This window comes from Dermacentor variabilis, chromosome 7 (assembly GCF_050947875.1).
Source record: "Dermacentor variabilis isolate Ectoservices chromosome 7, ASM5094787v1, whole genome shotgun sequence".
Taxonomy (NCBI): Eukaryota; Metazoa; Arthropoda; class Arachnida; order Ixodida; family Ixodidae; genus Dermacentor; species Dermacentor variabilis.
Window position 1 is genome coordinate 159,380,662 of NC_134574.1, and position 18,781 is coordinate 159,399,442.

At 43.0% G+C, this 18,781-nt stretch overlaps 1 protein-coding gene across 1 annotated transcript; it reads left to right on the plus strand.

The window, feature by feature from the left end:
- Window positions 1–6,904: 6,904 nt before the first annotated feature.
- On the plus strand, window positions 6,905–16,156 carry LOC142588282 (mitochondrial import inner membrane translocase subunit TIM50-like). Its single transcript, XM_075699862.1, has 9 exons — window positions 6,905–7,344; window positions 7,397–7,428; window positions 7,646–7,667; window positions 7,730–7,788; window positions 8,576–8,803; window positions 9,810–9,908; window positions 11,904–12,060; window positions 14,033–14,136; window positions 15,042–16,156. The coding sequence occupies exons 1-9, from the start codon at window positions 7,002–7,004 to the stop codon at window positions 15,117–15,119; spliced, it is 1,122 nt and encodes a 373-aa protein (XP_075555977.1). The 5' UTR covers window positions 6,905–7,001; the 3' UTR covers window positions 15,120–16,156.
- The last annotated feature ends 2,625 nt before the right edge of the window (window positions 16,157–18,781 follow it).

Sequence of the window (18,781 nt, forward strand, 5' to 3'; positions counted from 1 at the left end):
TCGCTTGCGTCATCACGGTCACGAGAGTGATAAGAATGGAAGTAGCTGATAAGAATGGAATCGAATCGAAAGAAAGGAACCATTAAGTCATACCGGCCCTGAGCCCTTGGGGCCCGAATTCACGGCGCTTTTTGCTCGTAAGTATGCTCTTGGCTATTTCTTATAGCATGTGCAATGCCAGGATTGGGTGGAATTCGCTATAACGAACAAATCTGGCGTAACAGCTCTTTTGTGAATACTGGCCCTGTATTGGTATGACGGCGCCTTTTTCCGGCGCTATACTATAGTTCTCTCGACTTGAAGCGATTCAGCTTAGAGCGCCATGCTGTTCTGTGAAAAGCTGACGTGCACAGATGGCATAAGTGCGTCGTTAATTCTTATACGGAAGCAATTAAAAAAGAAAAGGAGGAGAAAATAACTAAATAATTGAGAAAGAAAGATAAATAACAGAATGAAACTAACAGAAGCCATGAGGTTTCAATGCTTCCAGGCCATTCTGATACCATAACCTTACTACGCTCTTATATTTTATCCATGAAAGAGATTGCTTAATTTTGAGCACCTCACTGGCGATTGGTGTCCGACTCGAGCGATTGAAATTGTGGCCGTATTCCTTCTCTCCTTTAAAAAAATGGTAGAATGTACCCAGAAAAAGAAAGAGAAAACAAGTGATAAAAAAAGCGAGAAACACCAGGGGATGGATTAATAAAGCGAGATGACCTTTGTACCAAGCCTCTCATCTTTCTTCAACTTGCGAGACTCGTCCACCGAGATGTTATGCACGTTGTCTGTTTAAGATACTGCTTTATTTTTTTTTTTTTCGAAACCTCTCGGTTCTTTTGCTGACCGTCGCTGCTGCTGCTATCTTGTCAAATAGCTCACACAAAGGACAGCACTTGTATAGCAGATCGGCCTATGTACGCAGCTCCATCTATGCTATCACTACAGATGTGTCGGTGGCCGACTCTGCTCTATAAAAAATTACGCAGGGAAACAACAAACGGTACCCAAGTATTTTCACTGCAACAAATGTACACACGCCTACGAGCGCTTTATTCGAGCGAAGCCTTCTGTGCCATCTTTCGCGGGGTTTGGTGCGACTGGTCGGTTGTTCTTTCTTCTCACGAAGTAAAGCGGGCCGATACCGGAGACAGTGGAACAATAAGCCGAGCCAATTCAGGAGACAATGCAATAGTGCACTGTAGCAATAGCGAGCTGAGCCGATCCGGGAAACAGTGGAACAGTAAGCTGAGCCATTCCAGGAGACAGTGCAATAGCGAGCTGAGCCGATCCCAGAGACGGTGGAACAGTAAGCTAAGCCAATCCAGCAGACAGTGAGCTGAGCCGATCCTGGAGACAGTGTAATGTGTGGTCGCGCGGAGGTGTACCTTCGTGTCTTGCTGGATAGGCCTTGCTGCAAAACTCGGTGCAGAAGCTGACCAGTTTCGAACGGAATATAAACAAACAAAGGTAAGGAAAAAAAAACACACACACAACACAAAAGGCGTTTGTGTTGCCCTGTTCGTTCCCTCCTGTGCCCTTCTTTTTTTGCGCATCTGCTTTTCAGAGACATGAACAACGTTGTGTTGTTGAAGGCAGTCGTTTCTCATTTACGAGCTCCTCAGATGATCGGACGGCCACTTACGAAATGCATCACGTCTACATTGAATAACCTAAATAAGCGTCTTTACCAAATGGACTCCACGCGAATTTTTCATTTCACTTCATTTAGAAATTAGAAAATATTCGATATAGTATTCGGAAATGTTTTTTTTATTTTTTGTCTCAAACGTTCATGTTTGATTCAATTCGTAAATTTCACTATTCAAGCGCCCCTGGTATTCTTGCATATTTGGGATTAGTCGTTGAAAAGAAATGTTGCTTGACAACTAGCCTTTGAATTTAACTTTTATTTACATGTTGCACGGAGGAAAGCCCGAACTAAATGTGAAAATTAACTCAATTGATATGGGTTCATGCACCCTTTATGAGTCATGCAGTAGGAGGAACCAGAAATACATCTAGTAACGTTTTGAATATTATCTGAGCGCTAAAAAACATTAAAAACAATGCAGGATACATTTCGCTGTCGAAAATTCAGACAAGAACTATGTTTCATAGATTCTTTGTTGCAGAAAAAGAAAAAGACAGAAAATAGAAGTAATCACGGAAGTACACAAGTAAAATGTATAAAAGTATTCCGACAAGCACATAAACATAGTACTGAATATTTTTGCAAAGAACAAAAGCGAATAAGTGGTGGATCATAATACTTATCATAATCAGTAACTCTCATAACTTATCAGTAACTTATCATAATACTATGCAGAAGTACGTGAAGGCTGCGTTATAGTTCATCAAAACAGCGCTTTAAAGTCTAGGCGTAACAAATTTATCTACAGGCTGACGCACGGTGAACGTACAACAACACAACATATTCGTGCTACTATGTAGTCCAGGGTCAACCGTTGCGATACAGTTGGCATGCACGTGGCAAAAATCCACCGACGGCATCCAACTGAGAAGATGGCTTGGCCGTGACGACCAAGCTGTTGAAATCATATCCGCACGGCTTAAAATAAACGGCTGGGATTTTTTACCAAAGAAGAGTCCAACACTGCTGGGCAGGTGGGTCACTTAGATGTGCATGCGATAATCTGATTCTGTTTCTACAATAAAGATTGCGAAAACTTGCGAGTTTTGTGTGAAAAATGGTACTAAATCATACTGTAAATCAGGCTCTTCCTACACAACACTATTATAGAGGAGAAGTGACATTTCAGTCTTCTCGTTTTGATCGTTCTCGCGCTGAACTCGGTGTTACGTTTGTCTTTGTCTATCTCTCATTGTTACAGAATGTAAGCAAGAATTGCGTCATAACGCTGCATTTCTGTCTTCGTGAAAGTGAGATCGTCACCATCTAATCGAGTGTCCTGCCGTAGCAGACCGTAAACTGTGTTTCAAAAAATGGTCAGTCTCACCTGAAGCACGAAACGTTGAAAGTGATAGCAAGGGCCATATAACATAAAGCTATTCCAATATGTTTTCATTCCAATCTCCTGACGTCAAATATGCGTAGCCGCCGACGTAAGCATCAGGCGGTCACCCGCAGGGTTGTCTGAACAAACCGATCAAATGCTCCCCTCGTTCATAGGAGGTCACTTTTGTTTGCTTAAAAAACGAATAACATTGCCTGCACTGAGCGGCTTGTCTCATCTAATTCGCTCACAGGAGGCGAGGAGCATGCTCAAGTGGAGAGGGATTCGATGGGGCCGAGCCACAGCACTGAATATAGATAACCGGATGAAGAGGGTGGTGCCGGAGTCTGCGATTGGTCCGATTTCCCTTACTTAACTTGCGGTGCCTCGTCGACAATCGCGGCGGCATGCAACGGAAGCCTAGGAATTACGCTAAAACGTATCCTCAGCAAAGAAGAGTTGGCAGAACGAGGTCGTAAACGTGCCGAAAGTTCTCGAAAATGTTACACGGCCACGCAAAAAGTTTTATTACACGCAAATAAACCCATGTTCTCCGGCAGGGGCGAGTAGCCAGTGCCGGAGCGATCAGCGGCAGCCATCTTTTATTCCTTTCGGAACGGGGCAGCCTGCGGCTATTCAGAAGAAAATTCAGTTTTGTTCAGCATATTAATGCATCTTTAACGCGCACGCGTCACTTTGACGTAGTAAGTATTTGCGGCTTTGTGACGTCGCGTGAGAGGCAGGTGAAGTGGGTGCAGCCCGTAAATTTTCGACCCATAGTCGAGGGCTAATGGCAAAGAGGCGTCGAATCAGAAATAATTATTTTTTTTGTTAGGTCAAATTATGCATAATCAGTGTGTACACGTCATATCAGATGGGTGCTACCGCGGTGTTCGTGACGTCGCGTGACAGACAGGTGAAGTGGGGGTGGTCCAATAAGCTTTTGACCAATCACGGTAGGCTGATTGTAGAATTGGAATAGAAAAGTTTGGAATAGTTTTACGTTATAGCGCCCCAAGATTAACCTCCGTATGCTCAAACGACCCTCGACTCAAAGCTCTTTCACCACTTCATGATTATGATGATGATGACGATGATGACTTGTTCCTTCGCCCTAACTGTCCTAGAATACGAGGATTAGAGCTGCGCTGAAATTCTTCAGACGGTGTTCACAGAATACACGGGCGCGATATGTTCGATACAGCACGCGAGGCAACGGCTGCGGCGCGGGATAAACAGCGCCCTGTCAGCTACCAGGCGTCTCACAACGCTGGCGTGATGAGAAGCACCGCCAGGGGGCGTCGCAGGCGTCGCACTTCAATGGTGCACGAAATGATACCGAAGGAAAACCGTCGGCTTTTGTAGCTAGCTTCTGGTGTACTGTCCGTTCCACTCAGACCGCTTTATGTGCGACTTTGTGATGACAGACACAGTTACACATCAGCCACGCTATAGTGCTTGTGCGCACAACAGTCGCGCCAGCAGCGGAAGGCTGAACACTGCCCTGCAGCTTCGCTGCAGAACCAATTGTGCGGAGGGCGAGTACGTGTCTATGAAGGTTGGACCCCGGTCAGAACGTCAGTAAAGTCCTGTTATTTTTTCTACGTGCTTCTATTCTTTGAACTATTTCTGTGCCGCATCCTGTGTTTCTATGCTTGAATTTATATATATATATATATATATATATATATATATAGCATATTGTTATGTCCACTGCAGGACGAAGGCCCCTTCCTGCGATCTCCAATTACCCCTGTCTTGCGTTAGGTGATTCCAACTTGCGCTTGCAGATTTCCTAGTTTCATCACCCCACTATAGTTTTCTGCTGACCTCGACTGCGCTTCCTTTCTCTTGGCATTCATTCTGTAACTCTAATGGTCCACCGGTTATCTACCCTGCGCCTGTCGAACACCCCGTTGGCTTCAACAACAGTGGTAAGCTCCCAGTCAAGATTTGGTAATGCTTGCCGAATGCACTCCAGCCCATTTACCCAATATATATATATTTCAAGACGGTGGTCTAGCTGCACCGGACTGCCGTAAGTTGCACTTCGCTCCTCGAAGAGGCAGGACGAGTGTCGAGTGAGCGCCTCAACAACACTTTGTAATGTGGTGAACGCAGTTTAAATTAAGGATCCGGGACCTCGACGAGCTGCGACGCGATGCTAACGCATTTATCTCGCATTTACCGCTAAATTGCCCCTGCTCTTATTATTATTATTATTATTATTATTATTATTATTATTATTATTATTATTATTATTATTATTATTATTATTATTATTATTATTATTATTATTATTATTATTAATTTATTTATTATTGCAACAAGTTTCGCGCGTGTCACATGCGGGAACGGAGGCCAATCACTTGCGAAGAGCAGATTATCGGTGCGATGCCCTCGTTGCTGGCGAACACGAAGACCAGCTCCTCAACAAAGATGGACCACTGAGACGCGAGGAGAGTGCTAACCAACAACTGACAACCAATAGGTTCAAGTCCTCACTCTGAGTGACCCATGGTGCGAGCCAGCACCAGCAAAGTGGAGGAAAAGGCAAGAAAGAACCTCACCGTAAAATATTTATGCGCCTGTAAGGGTCAGAAACAATATTACTTTCGCTCGGAAAAAAAATGAGCTAGACGCACGAGCAGAAGGCAAAAAGGCACAGTGACATCGTCTCGCAATATTCTACGGCTCTGGGGTGCTACTCTCTCGAGTCATATTCCGTCACATTGTCCAATTTGGTCATAGAGGCCTATTTTAACCAATCAGAGGAGCCCAGAGGGCTTCTATACAGCTTCTCTTATTGACTCGAAATTCCGCCGTTACCAAACTTGACAATGTCCAGAATAGCGTGCCCGAAGAGCAAAGGAACGATTTGTAACGCCCTACATTAATACCTCTTTGTCAACATCAATGCGCTTCCTAGCTGTACTAGGAAGTCATTGGGAACTCTTTCTGTCATATATGCCATTACCTTTTCTACCAAGTCATGCTCGCAGAATGGATTCTACCATCTATTAATGCGAAGAATTCTTGGCGAGTTCGGCCATGTTCTGTAACGACTATCTGGCGACTATCTCGCCTTCTCGTGGGCCGATCCTGAAGATAGTGCAGTCTAACAATGTAGGCCGTTCCCGTGAGTATGTGCCACCAATGGGTATGTGCCGTTCTTCAGTACCTCTTTCATGCCAACTTTTGTATGTGCCACTGGGTATAGTGCCCCTGGGGCTACTGGATATATGTGCCACTTGATACATGTGCCTCAGGGGCTACTGGGTATGAACCTTCAATCTTCAATAACTTGGGTTGCTAGGTGTCATAACGACAACTAACAACACCGTGCGCTGCTCAACAGTTTTGTGATTCATTCTAGAACTGGTACAGCGCAACATACAAAGGAAGAAACAAGCCGAGCCGGCCAGATAAAGGAACAAAGGAAGAAACAAGCCGGCTCGGCTTGTTTCTTCCTTTGTATGTTGCGCTGTACCAGTTCTATAAAAAAACCCGCCGTGGTTGCTCAGTGGCTATGGTGTTGGGCTGCTGAGCACGAGGTCGCGGGATCGAATCCCGGCCACGGCGGCCGCATTTCGATGGGGGCGAAATGCGAAAACACCCGTGTGCTTAGATTTAGGTGCACGTTAAATAACCCCAGGTGGTCAAAATTTTCGGAGTCCTCCACTACGGCGTGCCTCATAATCAGAAAGTGGTTTTGGCACGTAAAACCCCAAATATTATTATTATTAGTTCTAGAATGCAATAACAACTCGCCCAATCCTGAACCCTTGTGATTCATAACGGTCCATAAAAATAACTCTCTACCAAACCGCGAATGTTTCACATTACTTCAAGTGCAGAGTTGCCAGGCTCTCCCTTGCCAGTTGTACTACTGCGCAGTAGTACCCGCTGTGATTTGCTGGATGTTGACCGCGCGAAGATTTAAAGGTTTACGTTGGTTTCGGCCCTAATGGCCATCAGCAGACGAAATCAGCCAAGTCCAGCCAAGGCGAGACAAAGTCCAAAATGGCGGTGGGACGGGCGTGCATGTGTTTGTGGCATGGTCTCAGACCCAAACTTGCACCGCCAGTTCTCAGTGGCTCGTCTCTGTCGAGAAGCTGGTCTTCGTGGTCGCCAGCAACGAGGCAACCGCAACGATGGTCCGCTCTTCGCAAGCGATTGGACTCCGTTCCCGCGCTGCGCCGCGGCCTGGCCGACGCAGGTGCCGGCAGCGGGTCCAGCAGCGGTGCCAGCAGCGGTGCTTCAGGCCGGTCGGCTGATCAGTTTTCTCAGCGAGCGATGAAATACACCTTCGTGGCGTTCGGCGCGATGTTCACCGGTGTCGGTGGTTTCCTGGTTGTCACTTGGGGTGCGTGTGTGCTGCGACCACAAACAAGATGTCTCACGCTGTTTCTTTGCAGGTGCGCCTCCTTTGGATGAACAAGGCAAGGAGGTGAGCTCACTTCGTCTTATCATAACAGAGAATATTGACAAAACTCACTCCTGGTTTCTTTTTCTCATACCGGTCTATCACTGCCGCTCTTAGACGAAACGTTTGACGTGTCTTGCATTTCCAGTGATGCGGAGCGATCTAACGTGTTCTCTTCGCGCTCTCGATTTCGTGCTGTTGATATTTGCGCTCTCAATCTGCTGTGAATTCTCGTTTCCAGATCGAAGATGAGTTCAGCCACAGTAAGTGGAAGCAAGGTGGGTGCAGAGTACGCGAGCCATCCTAAACGGCTGACGCCTTTCAGTGCCTCGCTGGAAAGCCCACCTGTACAGGACGTACAAAGAGCTTCAGCTTTATAACAAGGTATGAAGCTCCCCTCATGTAATTGTATATTCAAACAGTAATACGCTGAAGCCTACAATAAAAATGTTAATTATCTCGAAACGGCTGCTAGCTGACAAAAGTAGCTTAGGCGTGTTGGTACATATTCCCTGTTTCCACCTGTACCTTGTTAGCGGTGTTCTTGCTAATTTCAAACTGCTAGCAGCCACTGGCTGAAGAAAAGCAGTATTTATCTAGTATGCAAGCCTGGCAGATTTCAGGTCAGAGTGATTCCCTATAATTTATGGAAAAATTGTAACCTTGTAATGCCAGTGAATACTCAAATGTATGAACATTCTGGAAGTGCATATTACATGTTCATCATAATTCAAGCTCACATTCTCAATGACGTGTGGGAATGAGTTTCTTTGGTTAATGCTGATGTGTTCTTCATGCAGCACTTGGTATACTGCAGCCAAATTGGTTTGCATTTGCATCTACTCTGTCACTTAAACAGCATTTTTAGGCACTTTGCAGACAGTTCAGCAAAATAATTATGTTCTAAGCTTCAGTCTAACATCAGTTCAACACAGTCAAAGCTATTGAACAGAGTTAACAGGCATAAAAGTCAGTCATATTTTTATAGAGACAAGGCAGCTCAGTCTGGGAAATCTGTTTTTCATTTAACAATAGTTGGGTCTGCAACAACAGGGCTGTTATTTTATGAATATTTAGTCAATTGAAAGCAGAAATGCATGTAGTTGCAACTGAACTCTTCCTTCCCGTGTTATGCGTCACGCTCATTGTTTATTAATCTTCCCCTGCGCAGATGATCAAGGATCCATCCCGCGAGAAACTGCTGCCGGACCCATTGACCGAGCCATACTACCAGCCTCCGTACACGCTAGTCCTAGAGATGACTGGTGTGCTGGTGCACCCAGACTGGACGTACCAGACTGGCTGGCGTTTCAAGAAGAGGCCTGGGGTGAACCTTTTCCTTCAGCAGGTCGGACCACCACTGTTTGAAGTTGTCATCTACACTTCGGAACAGGGATTTGTGAGTATGCACGTGCAGAAGGCTTGCCATGTCACGCATTTTGAAAACAAAAAGAACAAGTGTCGACATAAATGGAGTGGAAGATGGCGGCTTGTCAGAATTAGGGGAACTTGGTTCCGGGTCTGTGCATTTTCTTAAGATGCCATTTCGATAAAAAGGCTTGTCCTTATAGCATCACTGGTCAATCTTGTGATGATTTCATGCAGTAGCACGCACTTCTCAAGAAAATGATGCCCAAAAGCATTGTTATGTAATGCATAACGGCCTTTGTTTGTTTGTCGTTTTCTATGTGTCTTCATTTTCATATTCTCTAAATTCTAGCGGTGCAAAGGGCTAGAAAGATGGATACACACTGGCCACAATTTTGGCAATGGCACAGTCACACTTCAGCACTATCAGAAAAAGGCGCTGTGGATCATTGGCAATCCCAAATACTGTGTTCGTTCCTCCTTGCCTTCAACGAATGTGAAAAGTGCCATGGGGAGGAAAGGGTGCACTGTAATGGAGAAGGATGACTGGCAAGGGGAAAGCAGCGGCCTCAAATCAGCTGCATTGTGCTACCTAGTAGTGAAGGTGGCAGCATTTATGTCAAGCTGCTTCTAAGGCATGAAATGTGGGAGCTATCATTTGAGGTTGACCAATGCGGCAGCGTGGAAGAAAAATTGAGTGACCGAGTGCCACATTCTGACAGTACGCAGTTGTAGAGCAAAGCTGCCATTGTCACTTCCAGTATCCTTGTACATTTTGCCCCCTTTTGTGCTTGGGCCCCTTTGTGTTGAACTGAAGATGGAAGAAATGACTGCACTGTAACCCTTCTTGATAGAAAAACTGAGGCCTGTAATAGTAAATCCATATGGTAAAATGCCATGCAAGAATCGTCGAAGTTATCCTAAAAGAAAATTACCTGTTCTGTGCTAAATTTGTGCATGGTTGTCAGTTTTATTCTCTATGTTTCATGACTACTTTGTTTTTCTTCTTCTTCTATATGTTGATATCTCGCATGCAGACCGCATACCCCATCCTGGACAGCCTAGATCCACAGGGCTACATCATGTACAGGCTGTTCCGAGATGCAACTCGATACGCAGATGGACACCATGTCAAGGCAAGTCTTGATCTTGCACTCACATAATAAAAAGAGTGCCATCTGGTTCCGCTTGCTGATTATAGCTACCCGTCGGCAATGTTTCCAAGCTTTATTTATTCCTTGCTCTCATCCACTTTTTTCCATCTGAAGTTACCTCAAGCAGTGCCAGTTTCCCTAAACATATGATATGAAAATAGCTGAAGCACAACAATGAGAGAAATCTAAGTGCATCTTGTCAGGACACATACTGCAACATTTAATTTCATGTGTTGGCGGCTTAGACAAAGCTACTTTGAGCTTATCTGATTCGATTAACACCACACATGATAAATTGGAACAGTGATAATGTTTTGTCTGCCTCAGATGGTGAGTGTTAAGATCAGATTTTCCCTCTCTTTTTTTTCTTGCATTTTATGAAATTGCCCAACCAGTGCGAAAACGACCACTTTGGCTATGGCCTGGTGGGTGTGTTCCAGATCTCTGCATACACGGCTACTTTGCAGCTTTTGACGATAACTCACGATTTTAAGTCCTGTTCCATTCCTGATGTTCGCTGCAAAGAATACAACCTCGAGCTGACAGCATCGCTGAAACAATGCGGGCTACTTTGCTGTCTAGCAAGCAGACGGCACTGGTGGGTGCAGCTGAATGGAGTCAAGTCTAGCAAGCTTGGTTAACAAGACCTATTATTGTGTTGAAAGCTCGTAGATGTGGATGGTGTGTGAAACTGTACACATGAGTGCTTTTTAGGCTAAACTGAAAAGGCATGCTTAGGAAAGCAGTGTGCTCTAGTTGTCAAACTGCACAGGACTGCATTGTGTTATCTGCAATTATGCAGATTAACCCCTTTCATGCTTTGGACGAGTTTGGTTTGTCCACAAGTTTCCACTAAAAATGGCCAAGGATGAGCTTAGCTTATCAGCGGTAATTTGCATTTTCTAGCAATGCCATGGACAAGCCTAGCTTTGTGTCAGCGCTTAGTCGCGCTTTTTGTGGATGGCAGCACATAATCCATGGGACAGCACAAGTATAAGCGAACTTATTCTTTCTTGGGAGGTAAAACATGCTGGTAACTTGGGTTTTAAAAATAGTTTGACCATTTTTCATCAGAATTTGGGATAATAGCGCAACACGAAAGGGGTAAAGGAGCACCATGTGTCAAGTAATGAGTGAGTGAAATAACATTTCTACTTTTAAAGAATTTTATAAAAGAAATTTACTCACATTAACAAGCTATCTGTGAGCATTGTGGACTAAGCTTCAAAATGCACGCAGCTTAGCCTCTCGTAGCCTGAACTTTTCTGCCTGATGAAAAACATTTCAGTTGTCGGAAATACATGGATGCGAGGTCAGAACATTCAAAATTACTCTCACACCATTTGCTACCCTATGTGAGATTTCTAGACTTGTTAAAAAAAAACTCAAACACCTAGGACAATACAATGCCATTATATTTACGAGTTTGCACACTGAACAGACAGACTTGGCAGGTGAACTTTCTCACATCTTATGAAAGTCTGTAAAAAATTTGGTATTGCAGAGATGGTAACTTTAATTTATGCACATGAGTGGATACAGCCGCACAATATTTTTGGAGTGTTCACCCTCATTGGAGGCACCATGCACAGAACGCTGTTTTCCGAGTTGGAGATGATAACACAATCAGATGGTGACAGCGTCCCGTTTGGAATTATGAGCTCAGATTCAGTATGTCGTGTAATCGCAACAATAGGCTAGGAGGGATGCAAAAGAGCAGCATTAAAGCCAGTAGATTACTAAACTGGATTTACTCCTTCAAAAAATATTTCATGCAAGTTTAGCAGAAAGGGATTGCTCATGCAGGGAGACGATTGAAGGGCACAGTTCTCTCTCTCTCTTCTTTTTTTCCCTGGCCCATACTGTGGCATCCGTGATGCCACAGTGGCTCACATATTTCATGATAACTGGTGGGCTTACATTATGTGCCTAGTCATGTGTGCAAGCAGGGTCATTGATGAATTTCATATCATGCAGGACCTCTCTTGTCTGAACCGGGACCTCTCCCGTGTGATTATGGTTGACTGGAGTGCTGAGGCCTGCTCCCTACAGCCTAGCAATGCGCTGCGGCTACCAAAGTGGGACGGCAGTGATGATGATCGCACGCTGATAGACCTGGCTCAATTTCTGCGCAGTGAGTTGTTGGACTCCTTTCTCGTTTACAGCAGCATTGTTTAGTCGTAAGAACAATTTTTGTAGCGCAAGAATGCAGGAAAAAAGATAAACTAGAGAATGAAAGACCAGGAAGTAAGACAGGCACTACATCTTGCATTCTGCTCTTTCCTTTGCTAGTTTTTCCTTTCCTGAATTTTTGTATGTCATATAGAAAACATCAATCAACCCAAGAAAAAGTTGTTCTGCAGTACATTTCTTCAGTTTAGTGTCCTTGGGGCACATTCTTCTTTGTGGACATCCTTGAGATATGGATCACTGAACATTCTAGGAACTGGTGGAATGCATGTTACTGCCACTGTAATATCATCTATAGACATTGCCTGAAGCTAGCTACTGTGCTATAGTAGGAGTATCTAGTGAAGCTGTAATTGAACCAGCACCGTCTTGGAACTATCATCTTAATTTGCAGCAGTTCTTAGTGAATCATAATGAAATGATTATATTAATGTCTATGCATAAGGATTATGTCGATGGCAGATTATTGCCTTCACTATGTAAGGAATGCACATTCATGCATGGCTGTTGTGTTTGTGTTGCGTTATATTTAAATGCGCCTCCACAAGATGCAGTCACTAACAATGTATTCCCTCTGTGTTTTGGTATGAAGGCAAGATTATAACAGTATTAAATGCATGCATGTGAGCATGCGTCCATTTAATACTGCATAATGCAATAGAGCCTGTATTCAATCAATGCTGTGCTGTCATTCTTTGCGATGCCTTCTTGTTTGTGATGTTCACTCTTTCAGTCTAAGTGTCCTGTGATACATAAGGATTTTCAAAGTCCGTTTCCTTTGTACTTTGATTCAGCCACTCCGGAGATTACATTAAATATTCTTTATTAGTTATCACACAATCCTTTCCCAGTTTACAGGATTTCATTTTTCCATGAAAGAGAAATGTAAACTTTAAAATGACAAGGGCAATTACTAATTCATTATTACCTGCTAAGTACACTTGTCATTTCTTAGTTTCCAGAGCATTATTTACACAGTTTGAATTTGACTTATTCCAAGTCCTTTGCTTATGCATTTTTTATCAGGATAACTCCATGTCAGTTTGACTATCAAACATCTTCCCATATTAGCAGAAAAAAGAAATGCTCATTCATTTTAATGTGCTCCGTAAAGTTAATAATCAAACCTTTATGTGACAGGATCAGTAGTTGTGGCACAATAGTATGCATGCATAACGTTTATGCATTCATTCATAAAAAGAGATGTATTTCATAACATAATTTGAATTACCTAGGACATTGTGTATGCCTCAGTGATGATCCTCAGCCAATGCACAGGTGTTCTTGGATAAGATTCATCCTTGTTTATCATGTACTCCGCGTCAGTTTGACTATCAAACATGTTCCCATATTAGCAGAACCAAGAAATGCTGCACAGATGTACTTGGATAAGATTCATCCCTGTTTCTCATGTGATAATGCTTTGTACCACATCTCATGGGGATGCCACAATAGACCGCCAAGTTTAAATGCCTACTTAGTTAGGCATAATCTAACAAACACACTGGAGTAATGGGAGGCACAACTCGCCAGCTCAGACCCGAAGGTGCAGAAGGCTCTTCTGGGTCCCGTTCTGCTGGCAGCAGAAGCCAGCGGAGCCCTGGACTTGGAACCCCACCCATCAAGCTCCTAACCACCTGTCCTCCCTTTCCTCAATTCAATAAAGTTATTCCCTCTCCCTCTCTCGTTTTAATGTGCCCCGTAAAACTAGTAATCAAACCTTTATGTTACAGGACCAGTAGTTATGGCACAATAGTATACCTGCATAAATTTTATGCATTCATTCATGAAGTGAGATGTATTTCATAACATAATTTGCATTACATCGGACATCGTGTATACCTCAGTGATGCACAGATGTACTTAGATAAGATTCATCCTTGTTTCTCATGTGACAACACTTTGTTTTGTTCCAGCTATCGCTACAAGTGAGGTGGAGGATGTGCGGACAGTCCTGGAGTACTACAGCCAGTTTGACAACCCATTGGAGGCATTTAAGGAGAACCAAAGAAAACTGCAGGCATGTCTCTCATATTTACAAGTAAAATAGCAAAGGAAGAGACTAGAGAATTGTGCTCTGTATGAAATGGCATTTCATAGAAAAACTTGATAGGAATTTATTGTGCATGACTTCACTCGGATACTGTCTGGTGAGAGTTAAATCTAGTTTCCCCTTTCATTTGTTTTTAGCATTTTCATTCTCCAGTGCTGTGCTTTCTGTTTGTGGCTGCCTAGAAATCCTGTTCATCCAGCTTATAGCAAAGGACAAGCTGTCCTTAGAGTGATTTTGTAGGCTTTCTGCTGCCTACAGGAAAATAACGCGTGGCTCACATGTTTGTGAAATCATTAACATTTAGTGGTGTGTTTATTCTCCGTGTTCAAAAAGCCGCGTGAGGACCTTTTATTGAAGTTTTTTTGTTGGTTGTACACTCTTTGTCAAAGGTAACACTAACACTTCTCCAGCATTAATATAGTACTGTGTTAAGTCCGCATCATTTTAGTTGTAATCCTACAGTGGGAAAATCTGATATACCAGTGTCACATGGGCGCTTTTGACTTTGCTTGATGCTGATCCATTCAATTGCAACTTGTGCATTGTGAGTGAGCTTCTCGATTATGAGCACTACGATATTTATTACATATATGCTAGGCAAATGAGTGTCAAGTGTTTTTGACCCACTTTGCAAAACCTGGTGCACAAGAGCTTGCCAAACTTGGTTCTGGATAGGTCGACTGTGTGATGGCTGATCACTGTTGATCATGATTTTAAAAAATTATCTCAAAATTAGGTTTGATCGCAATTGAAAACACCTTTGTGACTCTGGTGTAAGTCTCTTTTTTCTGATACCTAGGCTGAGCGTGTGCACCATCTGTTCTACATTTTCTTTACATAATGTGTGCGTTGACACTGGTCTAATTTTGCAGGAGGAAAAGCAGCAAGTACCCCTGGAGCCGATTCCCAGCCAGCGGTCATGGGCTATGGGGCTTTGGAAACGGCAGTGATGACGTGGAGAATGCAGAAAGCATTGGGCCTTAGATTGTCCACTGCTCTATGGACACTTGGACAGTAGTGGATGGTGCTGCCACCTGTGTTAAGTTGTGTCGAGCGAATGCCAGCGGTGACCGTGCGCTCGCCATCTCGCAAGGAAACTAGATTTCAACAGCGGGCACGGCCAGAATGCGAAAGCATGCATCTGCTTTTTTGTGTGTGTAACTGTCACTGAAGACAAGACTGAGTAGGTGCTCAAAACAGTGTTGCCCGATGTTTTGTTCGATTCCTTTTTTTGTGTCTGTGGAAGAATTGCAGCGCCATTGCACCATCTGCATCTTAATGAATTACTGAATGAGTACACAGGTGCATGACTGCACCTGAAACACCATGAGAAACATTTTCTTCATTAAGAGGAAATGGTTTAGGCCAAAGTTGACGAAATCCAGTGCAACTGCCTGAAAAGGTTTTGTTTTAAATCCTGAACATCACTTCATGCTATATTTTGCCATTCACACAAGTGAGTGATGTTGCGCTCTACACAGCTTCTGTAGAGTACGACAGTATATCTGATCAAGTAAGCACTGAAAGCATGTGCTGAACATAGCACTTTGTGTCGTAAAAGGTGCAGTGGTCACATAAGACACCTAATAATTGAGACTTCGCATGCATCGCCCACAAAGGGTGCTTGTTTACCACTTTTAGGACTAATTTCAATAATGTGGGCTCGTTCAAAACTTCTGCATCATTCAGGACGAGAGCACCTCAAAGGGGCCGTGCGCAGTGTTTTCTTTTTGTGTCCCTGCCCCGAGTTCGGCACAACTATCAGAATCCGCAGTACTGACAAGCCCAATGTTCTATGCCAACTGAATTTTTTATTTTGTCCTGGATTGGAACCAAAGTGAGTTTGCACACTTACACAGATGTCATGGGCGTCAGTATCTAGTTTTTAACTTAAAGAAATCGATGATTTTCACACAAGTCTAGCTCGATCGCAATGTAGAAATGTCTGTATTTCTGTGTAAATAAAGTAAATGAAGCTAATACGAAACTACTGGTGGTCTGTAGGAACAGCAGATAAGCTCTCATGATGTCCCTCCATACTTTTGGGGCATGATAGTTGCTACTGCAAGTACCATATTTTATAGCAATACTTAACTCAAGAACTATAAATGTCTAACTGCTGAAATTTTTCGTAGTTTGGATCACGTATAGGTACAAACTATGCACAGATTAGTTTCTCACTTAGATCCGAACAAGTCTACAGAACCATCAAATAGCTGAGCAGAAGCCATTGGAGTATGACTGTCAAAGTAATGCGGAAGCTTTTTGGTAGAGCTACTGAAATATGCTACTTGGGTCTATTATTGGCTAGCTCTATTAATTGCTACAAAGCATGTGGGTACCATGACGCATGGATATGTTGGAGTGCACATGGCAGGTGGTCTTCAGCCTCGCCCTACGAAGAGGACAGACACAGTAATGTATTTATGGACCAATTTTGTAAATGCAGTTTTACACAGATCAATATATAGCTGATAAATACTGCAGATGGTTGGCAGCAGTCCTTACAAGAAAATTCCAAGGCAAAAAGAACTTGCCTCGAAATTTTTACCTTGCAGCTTAGCAATGGCTGCTGCTGAGGAAGAACAAAACTGGTTATTCTGAAGTCAGGGTTCCCACCAAATACCAGAACAAGCAGCCAAAGAAAAGCTGCCTTCACTAGATCCAAAGTAGAAAATGAGACCACTAGCCAAACAAAAGTCAGTCTAAATGGCCTTTGTCACTACCAAGTTTCTGGAAGACTCAATTTGCAGGAAAAGCTGGTATGGCATTAGTGATTAAAGAAATGGCCCTACTGTATGTATGAGCACAATGCTGGTTAAGTAGGTGTGCATGAGATTCATCAACAGCATATGGAATGTAATGTATATATGCAGGAGGCAATCTTTTGTGAATATGAAAGAAGATTTCTGTACTGTTGATTGGCCAGGACTACGCGCCATACCAATATGTGGTGGCTAAGGTAACTGTTGCAAGTGACCAGAAAATTATAACGCTCCTGTAGTAAAAAAAAAAATACTGTAATGTCTTGAATACTGATCATCATGAACACTGTTTTATGATCAGTTAGACCACATCTCTTTTTGCTTTTCTTTTAATTTTTTCTGGAAAAAATATACGTAAAATGTTGAGTTCGAATCTCCTTGCACGTGTGGGTGCTTTTCAGCGTGTTAACATTGAGACACTTTACACTTTTACCCACCCCTGTCCCAGATAAAGAAACCCTCGTGCGGAGACCAAATAAACTGCGTACTGAGCACTAGAACAAGCAGGGAGGAAAAAAAAAAAAGCTGCTGTGGCTAGACTCAAAGAAGAAAATTAATGAAACCCCTAATTACATGTACAAGCCAAAGTGAATGGCTTTTGTTGCTACCGATTCTTTGGAAGAAGCTACAAGTTTGCAGGCAAGTTTTGGATGGTTTCAGCAGACTCTAATGAACATTCTTGATTTATGGTAGTGCTGCCCAAACAGTGGTACCCTGCAAGACACACAAACTAGAACATACTACATCATGAATACATGCCTCACCAGAACATCTACACTTTTGCAGTGCTACAAGGCTTTCAATGTCGGCATACTAGCAGTTGCAAATGGAACTGGTGCGCAAAATTTACGCTTGTAGTGCATGTACTGAGCCAGAACAGAAAAATGCAGACCTGCAGGGCTGACACTTCCAAACAAGCACTGTGGACTAATAATAATAATAATAATAATCTTTATTACATCCAGTCATGTCATGGTTACAGATCCAGCTCACATAAGCAACATTGCTTGTGTGCGAGGCTGGACAGTCAGCTGGTAGTACTGATATGTGTACAAATAAATAAATAAATATAGGAAAAATGATATTGCAAAAAATGAACAAAATATATTATTTGAACAAAAGATATTATTGCATCAACACGGAAAAAAAAAACACATTGACATTAAAGATGACTTCACAATCAGGTTCGCATGCTTCAAATCCCGAAGAAAACTTCAAGGAATATGGGCATGACGTATCACCTATGACCTTAAATGTGATTTTATTTGTTTAAATGTTCCCACAATATCATTCTCATTCAATTTATTGAAATTAGCCGGCACGTAGAAAGCACGAGTCCTCTTGCCGTAGTTTGTGTACACACGAGGTACCACATATTTTTCTGTCTGACGTAAGCTGTGAGATTTCACGTTCAAGTTTTTTTAATTTAGTAGAAAAATAACTCTTACACATGGCGTTGAACAAAACTTGTTGCTCAACAAACAACATGTCTGACTGGTACATGCTGAGCATGACATCTTCCCCATGACCAAGTGTGCCATGCGAGAGGCTAAAGACAATTTTTTTTTAGGATGCGCTTAATTATCTTAAGTCTACTAGAAGAAGCAAAGCCATAAATTGATATTCCGTACTTTATGATCGATTCCCCAAGTACTTTGTAAACCATTTTACGAACATTTACATCACAGAAAGATTTTAGGGCATACAAATGAGCGCACACAGCACGTAAGCGTCTTGCAAGCTCTTCAATGTGGACATTCCATGACAATGTGTCATCGAAGTGTAGCCCCAGGTATTTTGTGCTATTTATCAGAATTACCGGAGGACATGAGCATGCAAGGCATCCA